This window comes from Pempheris klunzingeri, chromosome 21 (genome assembly GCF_042242105.1).
Source record: "Pempheris klunzingeri isolate RE-2024b chromosome 21, fPemKlu1.hap1, whole genome shotgun sequence".
Classification (NCBI taxonomy): domain Eukaryota; kingdom Metazoa; phylum Chordata; class Actinopteri; order Acropomatiformes; family Pempheridae; genus Pempheris; species Pempheris klunzingeri.
This window is the reverse complement of record NC_092032.1, coordinates 11,411,906-11,434,109: the sequence shown is the minus strand read 5'-3', so window position 1 is coordinate 11,434,109 and position 22,204 is coordinate 11,411,906. Positions and strand designations below refer to the sequence as shown.

The following is a 22,204-nucleotide window of genomic DNA, read 5'->3' as shown; positions in this document are numbered from 1 at the left end:
AGGACGAAGTCAAAGACCATGCAAGTCAACATTTTACGAGCAGAATCCAATATCAGCAACAAGATATTGATGATGTATGACAAAGTATTTATCGCACAGGCCGAATACACACATGAGCATTGAAAAGAACTCATCAAGAAGCATCAAAGCATCGATTACAACTCAGTGACTTTAGTGTAAACCAAAGTCAGTCACTCCCTACATCTTAAACACACACATGAGCGCATGTACATCAACACGTGACAGGGAGGTGCAAAGGCATCAAGGGTAACAGTGAAGGAGGGATTAGGTTAGAGAGTTTTATAGTGCATCATTGACCCCAATTAAGTATTTCAGCTCCAGTGTTTGTGATAAATGGGCAGAACGGTGTCAGGCAGCAGAGGAAGAGATTTACTCCACAATAATCTGGAAAGAGAAAGGCAATATAGCGGGGTATAGGAGAAATAAAAACCGATAAATTTAGAGTAAAGTGACAGGGAGAGAAAGCGGAGACGAAGAAAAACAGATGAGGTAAGAAGAAACAGAATAACATCTGAGAGGGGGAGCGAGAGTGGGGAGTGATGGAACATAAAGAAACAGAGGGGAGAGGAGCTGGGCTGGGCTGCAGCCTGTGGTGACTGATCCTGCTGCGTAACAGAGCGATAAAGCTTGCTCAGCAACATCCCTCTCACATCTAACCTTCAGGGACCAGGACTGCTCTGTTGTCTCCACTCAGCCTCCTCCACACTCTGTAAGAGCTCTGCTCCTCTAGACTCTCTGTATTCATGAGCAGCACTGACTCATTCAGATCTTGTAGGACTGAATGAATGAGAATCAAAACAAAGAATGGCAGCAAAGAGCGGAAGAGGCGTGATTTAGAAGTACGATCTGGCCTTTTAGGAAGGTAAAAGCCCATTAGGCTCCAAGGTTTTTAAAATGGTCAAATCAGGTCCATTCCAGATCTACTGTATTGTACCTTGAGGTGTTATTTCGTCATCTGATCACTTTTTTCTTTAAAATTTCAGTATAGTGAATTGCTCAAGGTGCATCAAGGTGATGGTTTCAGGCTGTTTGTCCAACCACGAGTCCAAAATTTAAATATATTCAAATTTACATGTATATAAAATAGAGCAAGCAGTATTAAAAACGCAGTTTTGTTCAACAAATAACTTAAATGTTTGATCGACTTACTGTTTAACTGACTATTCATTTCAGCTTCATAGTTAACAGATATTTGATGAAATAATTAGGTTTTACACCTCGACCTCAGCTTAAAACTAAGAAATGCAAGGAACTCTGGGCTGTATGATACCCAGCTGCTTCCATAGTCGCCTTGGCTGTGAAAAGAAGGTATAACAACAAAATGGCGTACCTCCATCCCCCCCTGACCTCTGCTGACCTTGTGTTCTCCTCACCCCCTCACCCTTTGAGACACAACCAGAGCAGCAGAGAAGGAAGGAAGTGAACACGGAGCAACCAGACCTGATGAGAAGGCACATTATGCCTAATGAAGCAGCTCCCCGGTGGCCAAACTCATTACCACAGATTAATGATTTGATTTAATCACGTGGACAAAATAAAGGACAAGACTTTCACTGCCTTGTCACAACACAGCGGGGTTAAAAGGTTGAGGCTACAGTTCACACAACAGTAGAAACATCAACGCCACACAAGCTGAAATGAGAGGGTACGTGTTTATGTTTACGCACAGTCCATGGGCAGTGAGTCTCATTTGTTCTGGGATTTCTTTCTCTCTTGTCACTGTCCTGCAATAAAGGCTGATGAGGTATGAGTCTGGCTCTGTAATCCCTCACTGCTCTCTGGCTGGAAAGTTGGTTTCAATGAATTATGTAGCGCTCCACCTGGCTATTAGCCTACAAAGCTCAGTCAGCCTCCAAACAAGCCTGGGAATGGATGGCAGGCAGCAACACAGCGACCTTGGATTTGTACTCTATGCGTTATGTGGGAGCAGTCTTTAAAAGATGCGATCACGTTGTCTCCACAGCATTACTCATGAGCCGTGTCATGCGGATTTATGTAGCATTATGCATCACCCATTCACTAGGACCAGGGATAATAATTGATTTCCACACCTGCTGTGTGACAGAGAAGAAAATCTAAATTAGCCAGTCTGTTTTATTTAATGGCACCTACTTTATGTGATGTGTCAGCACACACTTCAAAATCCTGATATGCTGCACTGTACAGTCCAGCTCAATGCCTAAAGCTCTTTGGAAAGCGTAGCTGGAGGTGACAGCTGTATGATAGAGGATCTATGCGGTTGCTGCTGTACGAAAAGAGAGGGACACCAATCTATGGATCACTGTGTTATTGGGATCAAGTCAGTCATGTGACCCCCCCCCCCCCCCCCCCCCCCCAAGAGACAAGAGAAGGAAAAATACAATGAAATAGGGGAACAACGGCATTGTCATGGCGACTTGCTGACATAGCAGTGTCTTCTTACAAGTCCTAACCTTACAGTTTTACCCAGAGGGCATGGATGGGGACTGTGACCTCTGTCTCTCACACACACACAAAGTAAGGACAGTGGGACCAACTACGTGCATGAATTATCTAGACAAACCCCATACACAGCCAGAATGCGACACTGCAAATCAAAAGGCATCTTTTCTTTAAATCCATTTGCTGTGGAAACAGCCCAACAAATTAAGAGATGCCTCTTCAGGAAATCATTTTGCTGTCTGGATGGTGCAGAGCGGCTTAAACTTAAACACAGCACCATAAATCTGCAGCCAGAAGGAGATGGTGTGGGGTTTTTAAACACCCAGGTTTGTGTAGAGGTGTGTGTGGTTATTCCTTTGCATCCTGGTGTCATTTGCATGTGATTTAATGAAGGTAAACACAGTGGATGGCCGTGCATAATGGCACGGCACTCTGGCACTGTACATTTCAAATCGGAGGCTGCAGATTAAGTCAACATATCTGTTCTGCTTGCTTTCAAATGGCTGCAGAGATTTAATGAACGGAGGGAGATTTTCACAGTATAAAGCAGCTATAGATGAAAGATATTGTATGAATCACTGCATATTATTTCACAGATAAATGCAGTATGACTTACCAGCCTTCACCATATTAAATGTTTTTTAAGCCAATTTTAATATATCCAATTACTTTATTTTCGTTTTAAGCATTATTGGATTATTACTGCGACTTTGCTGCAAATCTTTGGTTTATGCTTGTCAAAATCACCAGATTGGCCCAATATTGCCATGAGAAACAGACTTGGTTCTGAGACGTCTATTCTCAGCACAAAGTCTAAAGCCCATTTTCCATCAAGATACTGACAAGTCTGTGCCGTCTCATTTGAATGCACCTTTTTGTGACTCTGCATAGTTGTGCATGTTCTTGCATTAAGCATCAAGTTAATGGAAAAAAACCTATAGGGGTACTTGTAGAAGACAAGTGTGTCCTATATAATAAGAAGATTCAGGGTGGGAATGAGATGGAATTGAAGAGGGAGAAAGAGAAAGGACACTGATAGAAAAAAGGCTGGGGACAGTTTAAGTAAAGGTACTGAGTAGAGGTAAGTGAGAATGAAGTGTGAAAGTGTCAGTTTCCATCAAGACGGAGACTAAATTGACATGAACCCAACTACATTCGCTAATTCTCACTGAGTAAACAGGGAAACACAAGCATGCACATTATAGAAGCCTGTTGGAATGAGATGAGAGATTAAATGGGTGGGATTGATAATCCAGATCTTTTCACTGTCAAGCAACCACGCCAGTACACATTGAGCAAACATACAGACTGATGAAGGCAAAAACTGTACAGCTACATAGCTTCAATACAGTACAACCAAGAAGCAATTTTCTGCCATGTGTTACACCAGCAGATAGCGTCTCTGTTTGCTAATAACATGCAGATTTAGCTTTGCAGTTGTTTTAGTACTGCCAGTCTGTTTAGGCAAACAGTATGGCCTATCAGTGTGCCACTGCCAGTGTGTCCATACAATTTCTACTCTGGAAAACGCTGGTTTTCTTGAACTGTTTTTTTTTTTAAATGGTCTGAAATATATTTTTGGTGTTTAACACTGGTCAACACTGCTAAATAAAAAACAAGTCACCTATGATGACTTAAACATAACTTTTTAAGCATTTATTTCACTGCTGGAAAGTAGAGAGACACATTTTATACTATATTGTGCTTTGTATATAGATAATTTTAACGAAGGGTCATTCTCTATTAAAACTACCACAGTGGCTGCAAAGAGGAGAATTTACTATCCACGCATATATGACACATTCATATTCATGCAGCATTTAATACAACGGGCAGAGCACAGATGGGGAAAAAGCTGAGATAAGTATAAAGGAGACATCATGCCTTGTAGTACAAAGCACAGTAAGATGCAGAATGTGAGGAATAGTCAGAGAACGTACAGTAAAGAACTTTGATCTTGGTGTGCAGTCAGTACAGGCTGGTACAAATCTAGAGCAAAGACTTTATCAGCTAGACATGACTTCTAAGAACCACATGAACAGCAGCATCAAAGCCTCTCTGGCTTGGAAATCAACGTTGAGGCCACCCATCAGGCTTTTGTACCACTTTACCTCCAGGAGTTGCTGTTATAAGCCCCTTTAGCATGACTGGTCACAAGGGATACGAAAGACCTGATCTGCATCTTAGGTCTGCTTTTCCCATCTCACCTCCTGTGGTATTCTTCTATACAGCAAACTGTGACCCAGTGACCTTGTCTGTCAGCCAGATGCAGGTCATGTGGTGATGTGGTGCATGACTGATGGTGCAGAGGTGAGACACATAATAAGGGCAGGTGAAGATCCAACTCATAAATCCACTAGACTGGGAGGTACTCTGTCAAGCCTTTTGAAAGAAAAGTATCAGAAATTATCCTGGATTGAAATGGTTTATAGCAAAGCTTCTCACTGCAGGATAATAATGCCCAAATCTTTGTTACAGCTCAGGAAAAGCCCAAACAGTACACTATAATACATTATTCATGCAAGCTGCTATATTTTCCATGCAGGGGTTCCCCAAGCTCACTTGGCTAAATCAAATATTTAGAAAACAAGAAAAGAGAATGGAGGGGTTTTCTCCATTTCTAGCTGCTCCCCATCTGCAGGAGAGAGGCTACGGTACAGTAGTCAGCCAGCCAGTGAGGCAGCGCTTCCATCAGCAAAGAACAGGAGCTTCCTCATCCACTGATGAGGCAAAAGAAAACAGCACAGCATAAAGTTGTGCATGGTGGTTATTATTATCCGTTTTACCCAGACACAATTCAGTCCAGTCCACAAAGAAAAAATTGCTGTAGCAGTGACCTTTATAAGTTACCGCTTTACTTTCTTGGATGCAAGGCTTCCCTGAGGGACCCTATCCCTTTTCTTTTGTCTTTTTCAGCACGAAACCTGTGTGCGTCACAGGGGTCATGGATCCTAACTCCAGCCACCATTTTTCTGCTGATTCTCATGCTGGCCTAAGGCTTCTGGACCTGCACTGACAGCAAAAGACCACAAATCTGCTGCTGCTGATGTTGTCTACCAGAATCCACCTAAGGGGCCAAAGGCTGGGGGGAAAGGTACACTACTGAATGCAAAGACATCTAAATGGCAAAGTCGCAAAATCAACTGGGAACATGGTGATGGAAGGGAGGACCCAGCCAGCGATGCATATCACGCTTCTGTGTTGCATTAAAACACGTGACTGGGCCTCTAAATCCATCACTGTCAGTTGGACGAACACTCTATTTGGGACAAAAGATTTAAAGTCTGACTTTTGAAAACACTTTGATCAAGTCAAATTTGATCAAGTCACATTCGATTTTACAGTCATTAAATTCTGTTTTCACCTGCACCCAGAAAGGTACTTTTGTGAACAAGGTGCACAAAGCAGTCCTACTTTGTTGCCAGTCAAGACTTTGTTGGAGAGGAGGAGAAACGTTCTCGTCATCTGTGCCAGCGTTATAAACCGTTATTTATTAGACAGCTGGAAATCCATTTCTCTCTCTCTTCCTCACAATCTCCCCTTGTGACAAGCCAATCAAACCAACACCGGTCTCTTTTACTGGCTTTGTGATGGAATGTCATTCAAAAGGCACAGCCCAAGAGAGATGTGCTAATTCCTTTGTGCTTCCTCCCTTCCATATTACTTTACTTTCAAATATTTCTCAGAAGTCTTTCACACACTGTCACCTTTGGTAAATCTTTTTGCTCTCTACTTAATTGTCTAATCCATCATCTTTTTTGAATTTTTCTTTTAATCCATCTTTCTTTGTAACTATTACTCCCATCCCTTTTACATAATGTGAGCAACTTCACAATTTAGTTAGCTCATCCTAGACTAACTGCTTGTAATTAGTGATTGAAAAGGGCAGTTTCAAGCATTGCTTAGCAATGAAAGCTCCTCTCTACACATCGAGAAGAAAATGTTCAGGTGAATGTACCTTGCAAGTGTACAGAACATGACACAGGCAGGGCAGCAGGCACAGACGGCCAGTCCGCTATTAAGCTTGTTATTCCCCCCCCCCCATTTTCTGGCCGCTCTGTTAATTGCTATTCTAGGTTAGGATTAGTCATCAGATTTGTGAGATTAAGGGTAGGTAGGCATGGTTTACTAAAAGCTTTTCTAGGTGAAACTTTACCATGCTGTGGTGTTGCGGCTTCGTCAAACAGTATGAGTCACTATGGGGAGGTGGACTGGCCATTTAGTTCAATCAATTAACAAACATATGCCGTTATTATGGCTATACTTGGCTTCATTATAAACTTCTGATCTGACCGAACGTCATCAAGCTACTCTGAGGAGATTCTTACATTACCATCTTTCATTCACTCTTGCCAAAACACCCACACTCTAGTGGAGTGCTCCCAAGTCTGTTACCACTTCGTCAGTTTGTCTATGCCTAGATAATGTCCCAGCATTTGAGAGGGTGGCAGATAACCTTTTAGCTGATGCCATGAATGGGGCATCTGGGCTGGGGGTATAACTACATTATAGCAGTGAGTATGGTGCTTGGGGGTTAGTTCGCCACAAGCTTGCACCTGCAGCTTTTCAGCCTCTCTCTCATTGACAGACATGGCACAGCAATCTGGTCCATGGTCGGCCAGCGCCAAGAATTTGGCTGCTTCATCAGCACATCCTCCTCTGTCCAATTCATGCACCAGCCAGGATATCAAAGCATATTTTATGATCTTTATGATTGCCACATTTACATTTGTGTCCTGTTTGAACTCCATTTCCTTGGCAACAGTGAGAACATTGGATGCAAGAATAAAAGGCCAAATTAAAATACAAATAGCTGATCTTACATGGTCTTGACCATGAATCAGTGACACATTGATTACTGCTCATGTGAATATAATTACAGTGGAGGAACACGCAGCAGACGGAGTGACTACGTAGCACAGCCCTGCTTTCATTCAAGCTGTTTGGTGTTAATGCAGGTAAGAAAATATCTCCGTGCACTGTTCTGCAGTGGAGGTGCCTCCTACACACCGTGGCAGGAGTGTATGAAGCCAGTGTTAAAGCTGATAGGTCAGACTTCTCTGCAGTCTCTCCACACAGGCACATATGTTCAAATGCCACTGCATGCTCCCAGGAAAAACAAGAGTGCGATTAGCAGCACAAAACCCCACCTCCTGCAAGCACTTGCACTCGCTCCCGGCAACCCCCAAAGCCACAAACCTCACCCACCCCCAACTGCAGGTGCACGTGCTCACATATATAAGCACAGGCACCCCCTCTGCAAGCACCCTGCCAGCTCTCAACAGCTGCTCTCTCACCATTCACACCCCTAAATGGTCCAACAACAACGAGGCCCCCAAAAATGTAAAAACACACAGCTACAGGAACAAAAGCCTGAAAAAATTTGCATTAGAGCAGCTAGCTTAGGGAAATTATTATACTACCACCTGTGACTACTTTTAATAAACTGTTAGATGACATTTTTCTCCCATACATCCCACAACAATGTGCAAGCTCGGCTAACATCAGTGGATGACTTGTCAAAACACTGTCTCTCCAATGAGCTGTATCACGGTAACATGTTAGCCTATTAGCCTGCGTTATATAATGGACAACCAGCTTAACGCTGCATTTAGTGGCATAAGAGAGTCTGTCTCAGCAGCTCTGCCAAACAGGCGCGCAAATTTATCTGTGCACATTCATCTGTCAGGCTACATTTTTGGTCTTAGAGCGTTATTTTTCAGCACATCTGTATGTGTTTGCATGTGTATGTGTGCAGCAGCGATCCCACAGGGTGAGGTCAGAAAACATTTAGTGCCATCCATCTCCCGCAGAGTGGGCTCCTGTCCCTCCAGGAGGCTCAACACAGATGGGTCTGCTATGTGCAGCCAGCACAGTAAATATTCAACAGCTGAAAGTCAGAAGGGGACACCAGTTTAAGAAGACAATAAGACACCCAGTATCTAAATGTAATATCTAATGTTACTAAATAAAACGCATTATAAAAAGACTTACAAAATTTCTCACCAGTGTTGCTCCAGTAAACAAATCTGTTTGTATGTTGATATGGAGAACAGCATTTGTTGACATCATCTTCATATTTTTGAACAATAGCATATTATTTCCCCAAATACAATGCTTTTTTTCCCATGCTCCACTTGTTCTGACACTTATGTAAATTCTATTAACACTTCTCCCTCAGTAGCCCTGCTTCCCTCATCCTCCATCTTTGCAGCACAGGGGTCAAGGAGAACAATAGCCAGTCCACCGCTTTGAGGGCATAACACTAGAATGGAGGAAGATTTATTTATTTTTTTTCCATATCTAGCAAAACAACACTCCTAACAACGCCCTAAAGGCTGAGTCAACTTGGCGGGCGGGCTAAGGTGAGCAAATAAGATGCACAAGAGGGAGAGGTGGGAATATAATGCAGCTTGATACAGATGTACAGGCTGTATTTGTTCAGTATATGAAACTATTTTAGCCACAGAGAGTTGATGCAGGTCAACTATGTCAAATCCCAAAGCAGCTTGGTCAGACTTTTTTTGGGACTTTGAGTGCTTGATGGAAAGAGTACCCCCTGTGCTGATAACCATTGCAGGACAAACTGTACTCCAGGCAACAGATAAACATCTGCTAATCATTGACAACAACTCATTTCCTGACTGGACACAACAGGCAAAGGAAGGGCATGTTTTTCTTCACAATGTTGATTAGCTTAATCAGAGAAAATACACTGAAAGGCAGGTTTTTCAGTGCTTTCAGCCAGCATAGATGAAGTGAAGTGGCCTCTTGTTTTTTGTTACGATCATAAAACACTTTCATGGAACAATTGTATGACAGTTCATCGGAGATATGAGCAGCTATCCATGTAGGCAGAAAATATAAAGCTATTTGTAAGAACACACATTATGATGTGTTGTCAGTGAGACATGAATAGGATTCATTTGTGAATGAGGCACTGTAATTTGTTCAAATTGACAGATGCTGTTCAGGTAATCATGTAATCTCCCAGGACATTCAATAATTAGGATTCGTGGTTTTGTGAGTGGGGGTAAAAGTGCCCGCAGTCCTGAGTTTTTTTGCAGTTACATTTGGCTAAACACTTGAACCACTTAGCCATTAGTCTGAAAATCTGAACCACATTTTCCAAGATGATTTCTAAAGTCTAAAATGTCCTAAAACATACGAGAAGTAACAATTCCCTACAGTCTTTTTATTCAGTGACAATTAAACCACTTCAAAAGCTATTTTAGGGCATTATTCAATTCTAACCCGAGCAAACAAGAGCCAGGGATCAAGAAGGATTTGGTGGAAAAACATGGAGCAAAGAGCCAGCAAGAACAAAGAAAAAAATGTCCATTTCTTTCCCGCATAGCTGAAAACAAAAGGTTTCTCAGCGTTCCTGCGATCACAAAAACCTCTTGTGGCATTTCCCCAGGAACCTTCCCACTCTGTCAAAACAACCCGGACACAACACTGAAAAATGGCTAGAAGTCATCGGCCAATGATGCTGAGCAACAATTGTACTACAGTTGTTGCGGGTGAGACCCCGGGGTGGCCTGGGGAAAACAAGCCGACTCCCACACTTGGCCTGAACTTTCTTTGCTTTATTCCATCACTCCTACTTCCTGTGGACTGATTAAGAGGGTAATTTGTCTGTAAGGAGTGCAGGTTGATAGAGCAAAAAACAACAGCAAAAGATTTTGAAGCACAGACAGAGTCATCAGTGGTGCAGGATCAGCCTCAGAGGGGTCAGCGGTTCACTGGGGAGTTGTAGTAGTAGTAGTAGTCAGTCTGCAGCTGAAAAGGTCGCCCGCTGCTGAGTAACCCTGAGGGCCTGTGTGGCCAACAGGACGGAGTGGAGAGGGGGGAGGGGGGGCAGCGATATTTAAAACCTCCTTGAGAACAAGCCAAGGGGACAGTGATGAAACAGGACCAGGCTTCTTTCTATATGTGTGCCAGCTTTTGATGGGGCCAAATGTGCACCCTAACCAATCCTGAAATGTGATCTGTCAGCCTGGAGGGGCAGAGAGCAGCAGGGAGAAGGCAGGTTCTCTAGGGACTTGTGTGCTGGCTTCTGTGTGCACACAATCTGCATTTGCTTTGGCTACTAAGCAGAACAGGACACACAATTTAATGAAATTGACTGAGTGAGCACAGAAAGGGACATTCGGGGCCATGGCTGATAATCCTGAGTCACAAAAAATAGAAAAGAAAAAGAAAAAGAAAAAAAAAAAGCAGTGTGACTGTAAACCAACGGTTCATTCCCGTTTTCCCCTCTCTAATCTGGCTGGGACACGCATTACACACACACAAAACACACCTCAGGAGAGAGACTGAGGGCAACTGTTCTTTCTAAATTTGTCAAGGGGGAGGGGGCAGTGAACACACCCCTTGTGCTTATGCGAGTGTGTGTCTGTGTGTATCAGAGTCCAGACAAGGCCGGTGTTCAAGCTGTCCCTGCGGGTGTTAAGGCTCCTCTCTTCCTAAACTGGCACCACCTCTTTCCCTCCTAGTAAATAAACAGTCTTCTACAGTCCCACTGTGTCTTGCTGGGGCTACGTCAGACGCCAGTGTTTTTTTTATGAATATTTAACAAAACAATAATAAAGCACCAATAGCACTCACTGTGTTGGTTAGTTTCAAACTCATCTGCACTGCAAAGTGGTCAATGCAGGGGCAAATAGACTCTGACGTCCAGGAGGAATCAATTAACCTTATTCTGCATGTGGGTGAGGTGGTTATATGTATATTTGTATGCAAAGAGGCTGAAAAGTCTAGACAATAAAGAAAGGTTCTAAAAAAATATTAGAACAATATCGACACCCCTCCCATTGCCTTGGAGGCTATCCTGGCTGATCTCAGCAGCTTCCAGACTGTAAAAACTGCCCCATATGCTCACTCAGTTTTAGTTTTAATAAAATTGTGTTTAAGTACATTCCCTCCATAGACACGTCTGCCAGCCGAGTTCATACACCTCCTCTGGAAAGTAATGTGGACATGCAGACTGCATTCTAATCAGCGCTGACCTCTCCATTTGTCCCACATCAATAACAGCTTCTCAGCATCATTGGCTTGTAAATCACAGAGGCCGCCAATGGAAAAAAATGAGGAGAATCTAACTTATTGATCATTCAGATCTATGGGTCATTGTGTTGCCAAATCAGTTGGAGATGGTGACAGATTATTAAGAGACTGGAGGCATCCATAAACAGGAAAAACAAGGAAACAAGAACAAAAGCTGGACAGTGTTTCAGATGGGGTTCCAGCAGAACCTTTACTATGAATTGTTGCATAGCTGAGGAACAGAAACCTCATCTAATTCAATGAGCCACCTTCACACAAGATGGACAGGCTTCTCAGAGTAGGACACAGAGAAATGTTCACCATAGTAACACCAAGAATGGTATGTTGTAAATCTGTCAGAGCAGAAAAGAGGGAAAAGACTGAGGACAGAAGCAGAAATATGCACACGGTAGCTACTTGGACACTCAGGCCACCAGATCTTTGTCTTTATACTCTCTAGAGTGCTGTAAAAGCACACTATCCAAGGGAAAAGAGGTCTACCAAGCCAAATTAGCTATACCCCAATTTGCTCCATTTTCTCACAAAGTAGAGTAAAAGTTCCGAAGCCGTGCCCGTTACATTACCATAGTGACGTGGGGCCGAAGCTGGGAAATGAGGCGAGGGGTCATAGGGAATGCCCTACTGTGTATGCATGCATACACAAAGATAACATCCTGACAAAAAGACACACACTCCCTTTCTCTCCCTCCAAGGGCACCAGAAGTACCCCTCAGTGTAAACCTCATTGTCCTACAAAGGCGAGCAGCTCCTCCCCTCTGAGCCACTGGAAATTGAGATGGGGTTTGCGTTAATGGGTTTGGGAAGAAAAAAAAAAAAAAAACACCTCAAGGTAAGAGTAGGGGGAAGCCTCCTTGAGATATGGGTAGCCTATATAACTACAAAATTAAGTTGGGGAAATATGGAGATGGCTTTGAGGATTTCTGGATGAACAGGTTTAGTAGAGCTGTTTTCCTACTTGCAGGGAGAGATGGGGGATGGGTAGAGGTTAAAAAATTACATATCAATGTTAATTCTTACTCTTAAGAATATGTTTTTTTCTGTTTTAAAATGGTGAAATAAAGAATTCTGATGTCTGAGGGTGGATTTCACTCAAACTAACATGAAAAGCTGGACGTCTTTGGCTCATTCACGCACTCAGTACTACGACATGTGTCAAAGAATGTCACAAATAAAAATGTACTCCAGCACCTAGATTATTAAATTATTAATAAACTAAAACCCAGTTACCATGGTTATTGTGAGTAGCTGTAATTCAAATCAAGGACATTTTCCACCACTTATCTGCTCCCTCTGACATGTCAGAACATGCCTCTTATTTTCCCAAACAATGCTTTGCTGGAATGAAACAAATTATCCCTCTGCAAGTCCTACGAAAATAGCCATCAAGGTCACCGGAGCAAGTGGCGCTTTTGATGGATATCTGTACAAGGGGGAGTCTTGACTGTGATGGCTCAATGAGCCCGACGAGCCCTGATGCATTTGCTCTGGAGTACCATGCCAAGGTGAGGGCATAGCAGGTCTGTGTTTGAGGGTTTGTTTTCTCCTTGTTTTCCTGGCTGGTTCAATAGCTATGCTGCATTGGCTCCTTGTGACGCAGGGAACTGATCAATACTGGGTCTCGAGGGCAGCGGAGCAGGCAGCGAAAGGACTCGACAGTGAATATGCTCCATAGGCTGTGTAATGTTGTGATCAAGGGCTGGTGTCAGCACTGTGGCTAATGCTGTGCAACCATCTCTGGGTTGTTTTTTGTTAAACAGAGTGCACGCATTGCACAAACACAGACAAAGAAGACTGACAGCATTAGAAGCTCAGTTACATTGGCAATACTAGAAATTGATCAATTATATCATTATTATTTATTTATCAAACAAAACATTTACTGGTTTCAGCCACTGAAATGAGAGGACTACATCGTTGTAAAGTTAACAATTTGGGGTTTAAGACCTTTAATTGGAGAAAATAAGCAAACTGAAGACACCACCTGTGCTCTGTGAACCAACGAAACTACTCTTGCATTTTATATGGTACACAATTTTACAATTAATCATACAAATAATAATCATACTAACTGATGATGAAAATAATCATTACTTGTAGCCCTACACTTGGGTCAGTGACCATCTGTGTAAGACAGATTGAGAGGTGCCCCATGTCCCAATAACCCCACTACAGTGTGCAGACAGACAGGAGGATTACTTCTGCAATCAGGAAGCTATGCAGAGTATGTGGTATGTATGTGCAGGCCATCATTCTCCCAAGCCCCAGTGTAGAAGAAAAATTACAAGGTACCCGACTGTGCAGAAATGGAATAAGACAATCTGCCAACACTCAAACACAACAAAAAGTCGTAGTTTCTGGCTAAACACGAGCATGTTGCTTTAGTGCTGCCAGCTTTCTGTATACACACACACACACACACACACAAGCCTGAGGACGCAGCAGTTTTGCACGCACACATACACACACAAGCACATAGAGTACAGGATCATTAATCATAAGCAACCCAGTTCTGCTTCTCGTCTAACACTCTTCTCGTGTGCTTCTGGCCCAAGGTTGACTTTGCAGTCTCTGTATTTACCTCAGTGTGGTGCAGAGGTTGCATGCCGTGGAGATTAAATCAAAAGGACAGAGGGTTGGGAGGATGAGTGCATTGTTGTACTCAACGGATACGTATGGACATGCACATACTCTCTTGGTGAACATCGACACGACCAAACACAAACATCTAATCCATTATAATGGAAATGAAGCCAGCTGGGATACTTGGCACTTATTATGTTAGAAACCACTGACTGTATAACCCAGGAGCTCTGTATGTATACTTGTAGTCACACACCGGGGCTGCATAGATTAAACTGCGGAACAAGACTAGAGAAACTGCTCAAGCCTACAAAGCAGCCCATCTTCTGTGTCTGGTCTGTGTAAAAGCACCCAACTATTTTTGTGATGTAAATGTCAGTCATAAGCAGGGAGAATAAAATAGATTACAGCATAGAGCTGATTCTCTCTCTGAGTACAGTGGTTACGTGTTACACTAGTACATCCAGGTAGCCTTACCCAGGTAGAGAGATGCATTTTCTTTCTTCACATTGTCGTCCAGGTAGGTGGGCCCCAGGGTGTAGATTGGCGTGGACCCCATGCCCACAAGTATCTGGGCGCAGATGAACAGAGTCACATACAGGTTGTGCTCATTGCCCTCCTGGTCACGAGGGCACGACGCCACATCGAGCAGCTCCCGCCCGCTGCTGTTGCCGCTCTGACAGAGGCCTTCATGGCCCGCTGATGAGTTCATCTCCTGGATCTGGTAGGGGGGTGAGATGAAGTGGGGCAGGGAAAACAACGCTGCCCCTACAGCGATGATCACACCTCCCACAGCCAACCAGCGTGGCCTCTGACCTCTGCCGCCGAAGTAGGAGATGAAGACCACCACTAGCAGGCTGCCGATGTCGAAGCAGCTGACCAGCAGACCGGACTCAGAGCTGCGCAGACTGTAACGCTTCTCAATGGTGGTGATGACACTGCTCAGGTAGCCCGAAACCATGAGGGACTGAATGAAGGTCAGGTAGCACATGCAGAACAGGAAGCAGCGGGAGTCCCTAAGGATGACCCGCACATACTTCCTGGCTGGGATGCGGATAAGGCGTGTGAGAGAGAAACCAAGTTTTTTACCCCCAGAGCCAGCAGTCCTGTGGCCCTCCACTGGTAAGGAGCTGCTGAGCCCCACCATGCTGGAGACAGAGGGGGAGAAGTCTGTCTTGGATGAGGGAGACTCTGCCTGGCTGGAGTCTGGGGTTTTCAGCTGGAGCTCGCTGTCCTCCTGCACGGCCACACAGGTGTGGGTGGTGTCGACAAGCCGCGACGCCGCAGCCTTCCGATCCGGCTGGCAGGGCCCATTCAGGATGGGTAAGCTTTTGGATTTGAAGCAGGTCTCTGGGTCCATGTACTGGTCCTGGAGCTCGCGGATCTCCAGGGACTCAGACAGGTCACTTCCCGTCTCGTCATTGTCCGATGAAGTCATGGTGCAGCTGGAGATGCGGCTTCTGTCGACTCCTGTCAGTCAGTCAGTAACTAGTGCCACATGAGGACACGGTGGAGCTACTGCAGGGCTGGGTGCTGGACCAAAGACTGTGCCCTGCCAGTAGGACTGGAGCAGACTGAGCCCCTCTAGTTATGAGCATGTTTTATTCCACATTGCCATTTACACCAGCTCTGCTCTGTTACAAGGAGCCTCTCTCAAAGCACAGCATCAGCTCCACAATAGTCTTACCAGCCAATTAGGAGAGCGGTTTCTTGACTGGATACAGATGAACATCACCTTCCTTAATTTAACATTTCAGAATACTGTCTACAATAAATAGCTTTTAAGATTTAAAAAAAAAACATGTAACCAGTAACAAAAAAGGTCTACCAGGTTTCCCTAAGTTAGGACCAAGCGTTGATGTTGATTTTATGGCTCTTTGTTAGATAGCAACCTTTAATCATAAGGTTTTTGTTTCCTTTGTCCCACAGCTGTGCAGCATCCTAAAAACACACAAAAACAGGAAATGGAAACATTAGCAAATATCACAAAGGGGTTTATATATTCAATATTTACAAAATTTTGCCCTTTTCACTTGTGACATTTTGTTAACACGTCCACCCTGGATTAAACTGCTCACTTGTTATCGCTTAATTGCTAAACACGTGAAAATATCCCACCAAAAACAAAAACAACCCCCAAGAACAAACAGCCGCATCGGTGTCAAACTGTCGCAGAGGGTAAAGGCGAAATAACAGCTCTCTCTTTGTCAAAACGAGAAATATACCCAGAGAACAAAAGACCACGCTGTCCACAAACGTCTCAGTCACTGACTTTGAGAAGAAATAAAACCGATTCAGCAACGAGACATTTCTGAAAATAAGCAACAATAAGTCTCGGCCTCGACTAATGAGGCGACAAATATTATTTGGCGTAACTTCTCGGGCAGGCTGGAGGAGCAGAGGGCTGTAATACTCACACAGGACGAGGGGAGGTAGCCTGTTGTTCTCTGCTGAGCGGCCACTCACTGAATGAAATCTGTTTGATGCGGATGGACGCTGCTGCTGGTGGGCATATGCCGCCTCCACTGACTGTCGGAAATAGTAAAAGCTAGCGTAAGGAGGGCCAGTAAAATGGGAACAAAACAAGGAGTGCGTCTCATTTTGATCACGTCAGCTTATAAGATTAAAAAGAAATGTTGATAAGTAATATAAGTGATGATTAGACGAGCGACTTTCATTTATTCATCACTGATATGACTTACCTGTACTGTTTTAAATCTATAAATCAAGACAGGTCTTAGCGATTTGAGCTCTAAAATGTAAAAATAACCCCCAAGAAACACTACTTGGTCTTATGTGCTTATTTGTTACCAGACACACAAATATACCACAAGTCTAACTTACAACTTTCGTGTTAAGGGGTGAAATCCGACGAGGATGAGGAAACTTGAACGCAGCAAATCGCGGGGGTGAATTGTTTTCCACATCAGCCACGTTGGGACTTGTAGTTTCTTTGGTGAGTCTGGCATGCAGTCGGCTCACTATCCGACTACATGCACAGCTGAGATGAGTAACAGCGACTCTCTAAGACTCAAGCCAGGCAGAATAGTCCCGGAGACGCCCGCGCATTCACATTTTCATTCATATCATTTCGACTGCACTACCGCCACGACTTCATGTACCAGCATGCCTGTCGGCTCGTGTAGTGGCTTGTTGAATACACCACGTCATCTGGACAGCTGGGACCCCTGCTGACCCAGCAGTGATTGACTGGTTACAGGCAGGCTCATATGGACAATGGGCTCTGTGCCCGGCAGTCTCTCTGACGCAATAGATTGTAAACAAAAATGTTCAGTGAAGGCATCATATTTGTGCAGAAAATCACCACTCAAATTTAAAAAAAGCACTTCAATAACCACATTACTATGAAGATTACACTCCCTACCTTTCAGGATTATAGTTTACACACCTTTTTAAAAGATAAAACTAATCTTTATGAAAAGTATTCATATGACAAAGCAACACCGATTAATAATCTCACTGATGTAAATTATATGAAGACATGTCTTTTGAGGAGGACAGTACATTTATAAGGTAAAAAGAACAATATTGGCTGATTCTTCTTTTGAAATGATATTGTATTTTTGGATGGCAAATTTTAAGTCAATGGAGATTAAGATTGTCTGATGGCAGAGAATAAGATGTACCTTTTTTAGAAGAGAGAGTTGACTCCCAGTGCCTGTCGAAGGGATGGATGACTTTCCCCAAGGTCATTAATTCATTTCCTGGACAAGGTGGGCTGGGTGATCAATCCCAGTCCTCCTCCTCCGCTCCTCATTCTGATGCTCTTTGGTTCCTCCTCGGAGGAATACCATTTGAATGTCAAGTCTCTGCTTCACTGCCCAAAACTGGTTTGTGTGGAAGAGGATGTCTGATGTTTTTGTGATGTCTCCTAACGTTAAAACACATTTTAATGAACCTGAAGTGACACACAAACCTAATTTTTTTTCTCTACAGTGTGTTTATGCAGTCCGCCATCTCCTTGGTGTGTGAGAGAGAATGACTGTCTCTGCCGCTGTTGAAGAGTTTTTCTTCTCCCTCTGTGGTCATCAGCTCGCAGCAGGCGAATAAATACCACCAACCACCGTGACTACATAACAGCATAAAGGGATGAGAGGAAATATTAGACAGATAGTGGCACTGTGTCATTATGGTAGAGCTATCGTAGCACTTCTGAAATTACAGATACAGTAGAAAATCTGTTACAGAGGCAAAACTCTGTGATTTACTCATTGCTTTATTGGGTATTACGTAGCCTTTACTTGCTGTATATAGTGTTAATATACTGTATTTATTTACTTCTGTCACATATTTCACAGTATATAGGAAGCCCCTTTCTCTCTTTTATTTCTTTGATAAAGCAGGTCTGAAAACCCCAGAGAAAAAAACATATCAAACAAGTAGACCTGATGCAAGTGTACTTAATGTTCTTATTAGCAAGCAACTAAAGGTGCTCTTCTCATGATGTACTAACAAGGTACTTAGTATACTAATGGTATTTCATGAGTGCTATAAAAGACAGGCTGAAATACAGTTAAGTGGACTCTGCTACACTAATTTGAGACACCATTAAAATGCACTGAAGTATATACTTAAGTGTATATATATATATTTTTTTTTAATTCACTTTATTCCAAATAGGTGTCAAGAGGAAGTAATAAATTACACATACAATGTATTTTTCACACATTTTGATTGAATTACTAATTGATTTCTTAAGTGTATTAATAGCTATCCAAAAAAAAATCTTTATTGGAATATACTTCAGCTAAAAAAGCAAAAAAGCTGGTGAAGCTGTGTTGAAGGACAGATTCACTACACTTTGAACATTTTGGAAAGGCCTGCTGGTTTTGCATCATGTCGGACTGCAGGGTCACTAAACTGAGAGCGAAGAGCTGACGGAGATTCAGAGATTCCTGATCCCTGCCACATTATTATGTTTATGTTTGTTATTATTGTTTGTTAAACGTATACTATTACAGTCTTCAGGTGGTTTTGTGTGAAACACTCACATAGAAAGTTGAAACTTTAATTCTGTATTCTCATCTTTAAATCTGTCTGCCACAATATTGTAACTTCAGTTGTTTCTAACCAAGTAAAAGGAGCTGGAGACTTTTAAGTCGAATATGTAAGTGCAACTAACTTTATACATCCATTCTCCACCGTAGATTTTTTGCCATTCAAATACCATCAATTTAGAGAAGATGGGGAAGTTACAGTGATAGCCCAGGGACATTTAGTTAGCCCATGACCTTTCTTAAAACAGAGAGAGAGTGTGACTGGAGACTTCACAGATGACAGGAGCAGCCTTTTCCAAAAGGTTAATATGTTCTGCCTTCTCAGAAATACTTTTCATGGGCTACAGTGGAGCTTTAGAAGAATTTGGCTCAAATGCCAGACAGCAGTAGATGAACAAAACATGACTCTTTTTGGTACAGGAGAACAAACGTCCTAAACTTCCCATGTGAACAAGTGAGCCAGTACAATAGAGGCTGGACAATTGCTAAAAGGGGAAACCGCTACAAAGCTTTCCTTCATATCTAAATATTTCCCACAAACACTGCCAGCAGTTATTGCATTTCTCATATAACCAGCAATAAAAACAGTTTATCGATCTGAGGGGGTCACAAATCAAATCTGTTTAAAATATCAATATTTGTGGGTATTATTAAATGGATAATTTTGCAGTAAAATGACGAATCAATACTGTAACTCCAACATAATGCCTAGAAATAAATCATTCCTTAAATAAAGTATTATAGACAGCAAATTCACTTCACCTGTAAACTGAAATCAGCGGCAGGTCTCGGATGTTACCCTGTACGTTGTGTTTTTATGATGTGATGAAGCGGTTTGCAGATTTCTAACCAGAGTGCCTCCTCCACAAAGGAGAGAAATACAACACCACCCTCTGGTGCACAGTCTGGTTCAATGAGGCCAGGATGTGCAGAGTGCTTGTGCTTCCAAACACGATCAGTAGATGGTGCTTTGTCCTCAAGATTGGCAGCATCAGACTGAGGGCTGCTGGTCAGGGAACATCACATGCAGATGAACACACACACACACACACACACACACACAGACACACACACACACACACACACACATCTGAATCTACTGATTTAAAAAGGAATCATTCAAAGTACTTTTCAGTCCATAAAAGGTATTGCATGATGTCTTCTGATGCCGTGGAGAGAGCTGTCTCAACACCAGTGATCTCATCAGGGTAAATCAGATTGGTCTTTAACAGAAATCTGCATTGTTACTGCTTTGGTAAAGACTTTATTTTTAATTCAACAAAACTATGCATATATTTTTTCTTTAACACTGTATACAGTGGGTTAGTTTTTAACAGCCAATGATATTTGGTGTGTCTTTGATTTTTGCATTTTATTTTTCCTTGTATGTTGTCCTCTCCTGGCTATACACATGAGATTCACTCTTTACAATGTCTGGTCAAAGTGCTTTTAACAAAGATACTGTGTCAGTGGGATCGTGAGTAATGACATCATCATCATCATCATCATCATCATCATCATTGGCAGCCTGGTCTGACACCTCCCATGGCCTTGGGCCGGTCTCCCCCTGCTCCATCCCACACTCTTCCTGTTAACCATCCCAACTTTATTGACATTACAGGAATCACTAATGAAACACTGTCTGTTCCTGAGCTCGCCGTGCCTGCCCGTGGAGCTATTAAAGGAATCATGCACAAACTTACACAGACTTGCATGTTCATGAGTATACTGTACGCTCCCATCCCCCACAGTTTGCATCTAAACTCAGTGGCCTTTTCCTGTATGTAGCCTTGGCTATCATAATCCACCAAGTAACGTACGGGAAAACACAATAACGACGGACGTTGAGGTGTGTGCATCTGTAACTGGAAGTCAGGGGTGATAAGAGGAATTCCAGGACTCCAGGAGACCTGCCTCATAAGAAAGCATCCCAAATAATCAGTGGACATCTCATCTTAGGGCCTCTTGACTCTTTGCTATTTTTGCATCCTGAAAAGAGGTGAAGGAAATAATCCATTCCCCTCCGACTGTCGCACAGTTTCATCAGCTAATGGCTTTACAGCAGCACTCAAAGATATAGGAGGACTCTATGCTTAAACTATAACCCTCTGCGGTACTGTTTTACCACATTCTGCTTCCTGGAAAGGCTTCCTTTTAAATTAGCTGTCCTCTTTGTGCAGCTTTCTAAGGTCAACATTCTTGTGTTGTGGACAGACACCCTGGTCTGTAGTCAGGACTACTCCCCAAATTAGTTTACCCATTCAGAAGGGTTTGCAACTGGAAACTTTGCAACCCAGAGAGCAACTGATGCATATGAATAAGGCAAGCAGATGAGGACAGAAGGGTGGTGTAGTAATTGTGTTAAAAAGTGCAAGGGCCCCAAAATAAAGACCCCCAGTATAAGCCTGTGGAGGCCCCCTGACTGTGCAGAGCAATCTCAGCAGATTGAGCCCCATGCTTATGCAAAAGTCCTCGCCACCCCCCACCCCCCCTCTAGACCCATCACCCTCAACCCTACCATCACCGCCAAAGGCCAGGTCACCCAATGAGTGGACTTATAAGCAGGTCCCTCCATGACAAAGGCTGGCCGAATGTCCCTTTCCTAATAAATCACGAGGACATTAACAATTATGTTCTTTGCTAAGAAGAGCACAACAGCTCCCTTCCCTGTAGGGATCTTTAACGCTGATAACACACAGCCTCGATTAACAAAGATCTCCCCTGTTGAGGGGAGCATTGGAAAACATTTGACTGATTATGGATTAATGCCATGCTCATTTTTCATACCAAGAAAGGCTTAAATGATTACTGTAAGGCATGGTTAAAAGTTAAGATACAGTAAACTATAATACTGTGTGTCATAAGAAAAATGTATATACTTCTTGTGGGAATGTCATTAATTCAATTTCATTTTCTAGCATATATTAGATAGAATATTAGCACTTAGTTTCACACATCTGCCGTATCACTTTAATTGAATACATATAATTAAACTAAATATAAATGAATGTCAATTGGATATTATATTTCACAGACGTCAATGACATTATTAAGTTGGTTTTCTGACAATTTTGCTTTAAAAACATCTTTGGTTG

General features: G+C 42.9%; 1 protein-coding gene across 1 annotated transcript in view; it reads right to left on the bottom strand.

Annotated features, from left to right (window-relative positions):
- slco5a1 (solute carrier organic anion transporter family member 5A1) overlaps positions 1 to 15,529 on the bottom strand; it is a 34,081-nt gene extending 18,552 nt beyond the window's left edge. Inside the window, exon 1 of the mRNA XM_070853128.1 lies at positions 14,569 to 15,529. Within this exon, the coding sequence (XP_070709229.1) occupies positions 14,569 to 15,529 (961 nt within the window). The remainder of the gene's footprint in view (positions 1 to 14,568) is intronic.
- Between the last annotated feature and the right edge of the window lie 6,675 nt (positions 15,530 to 22,204).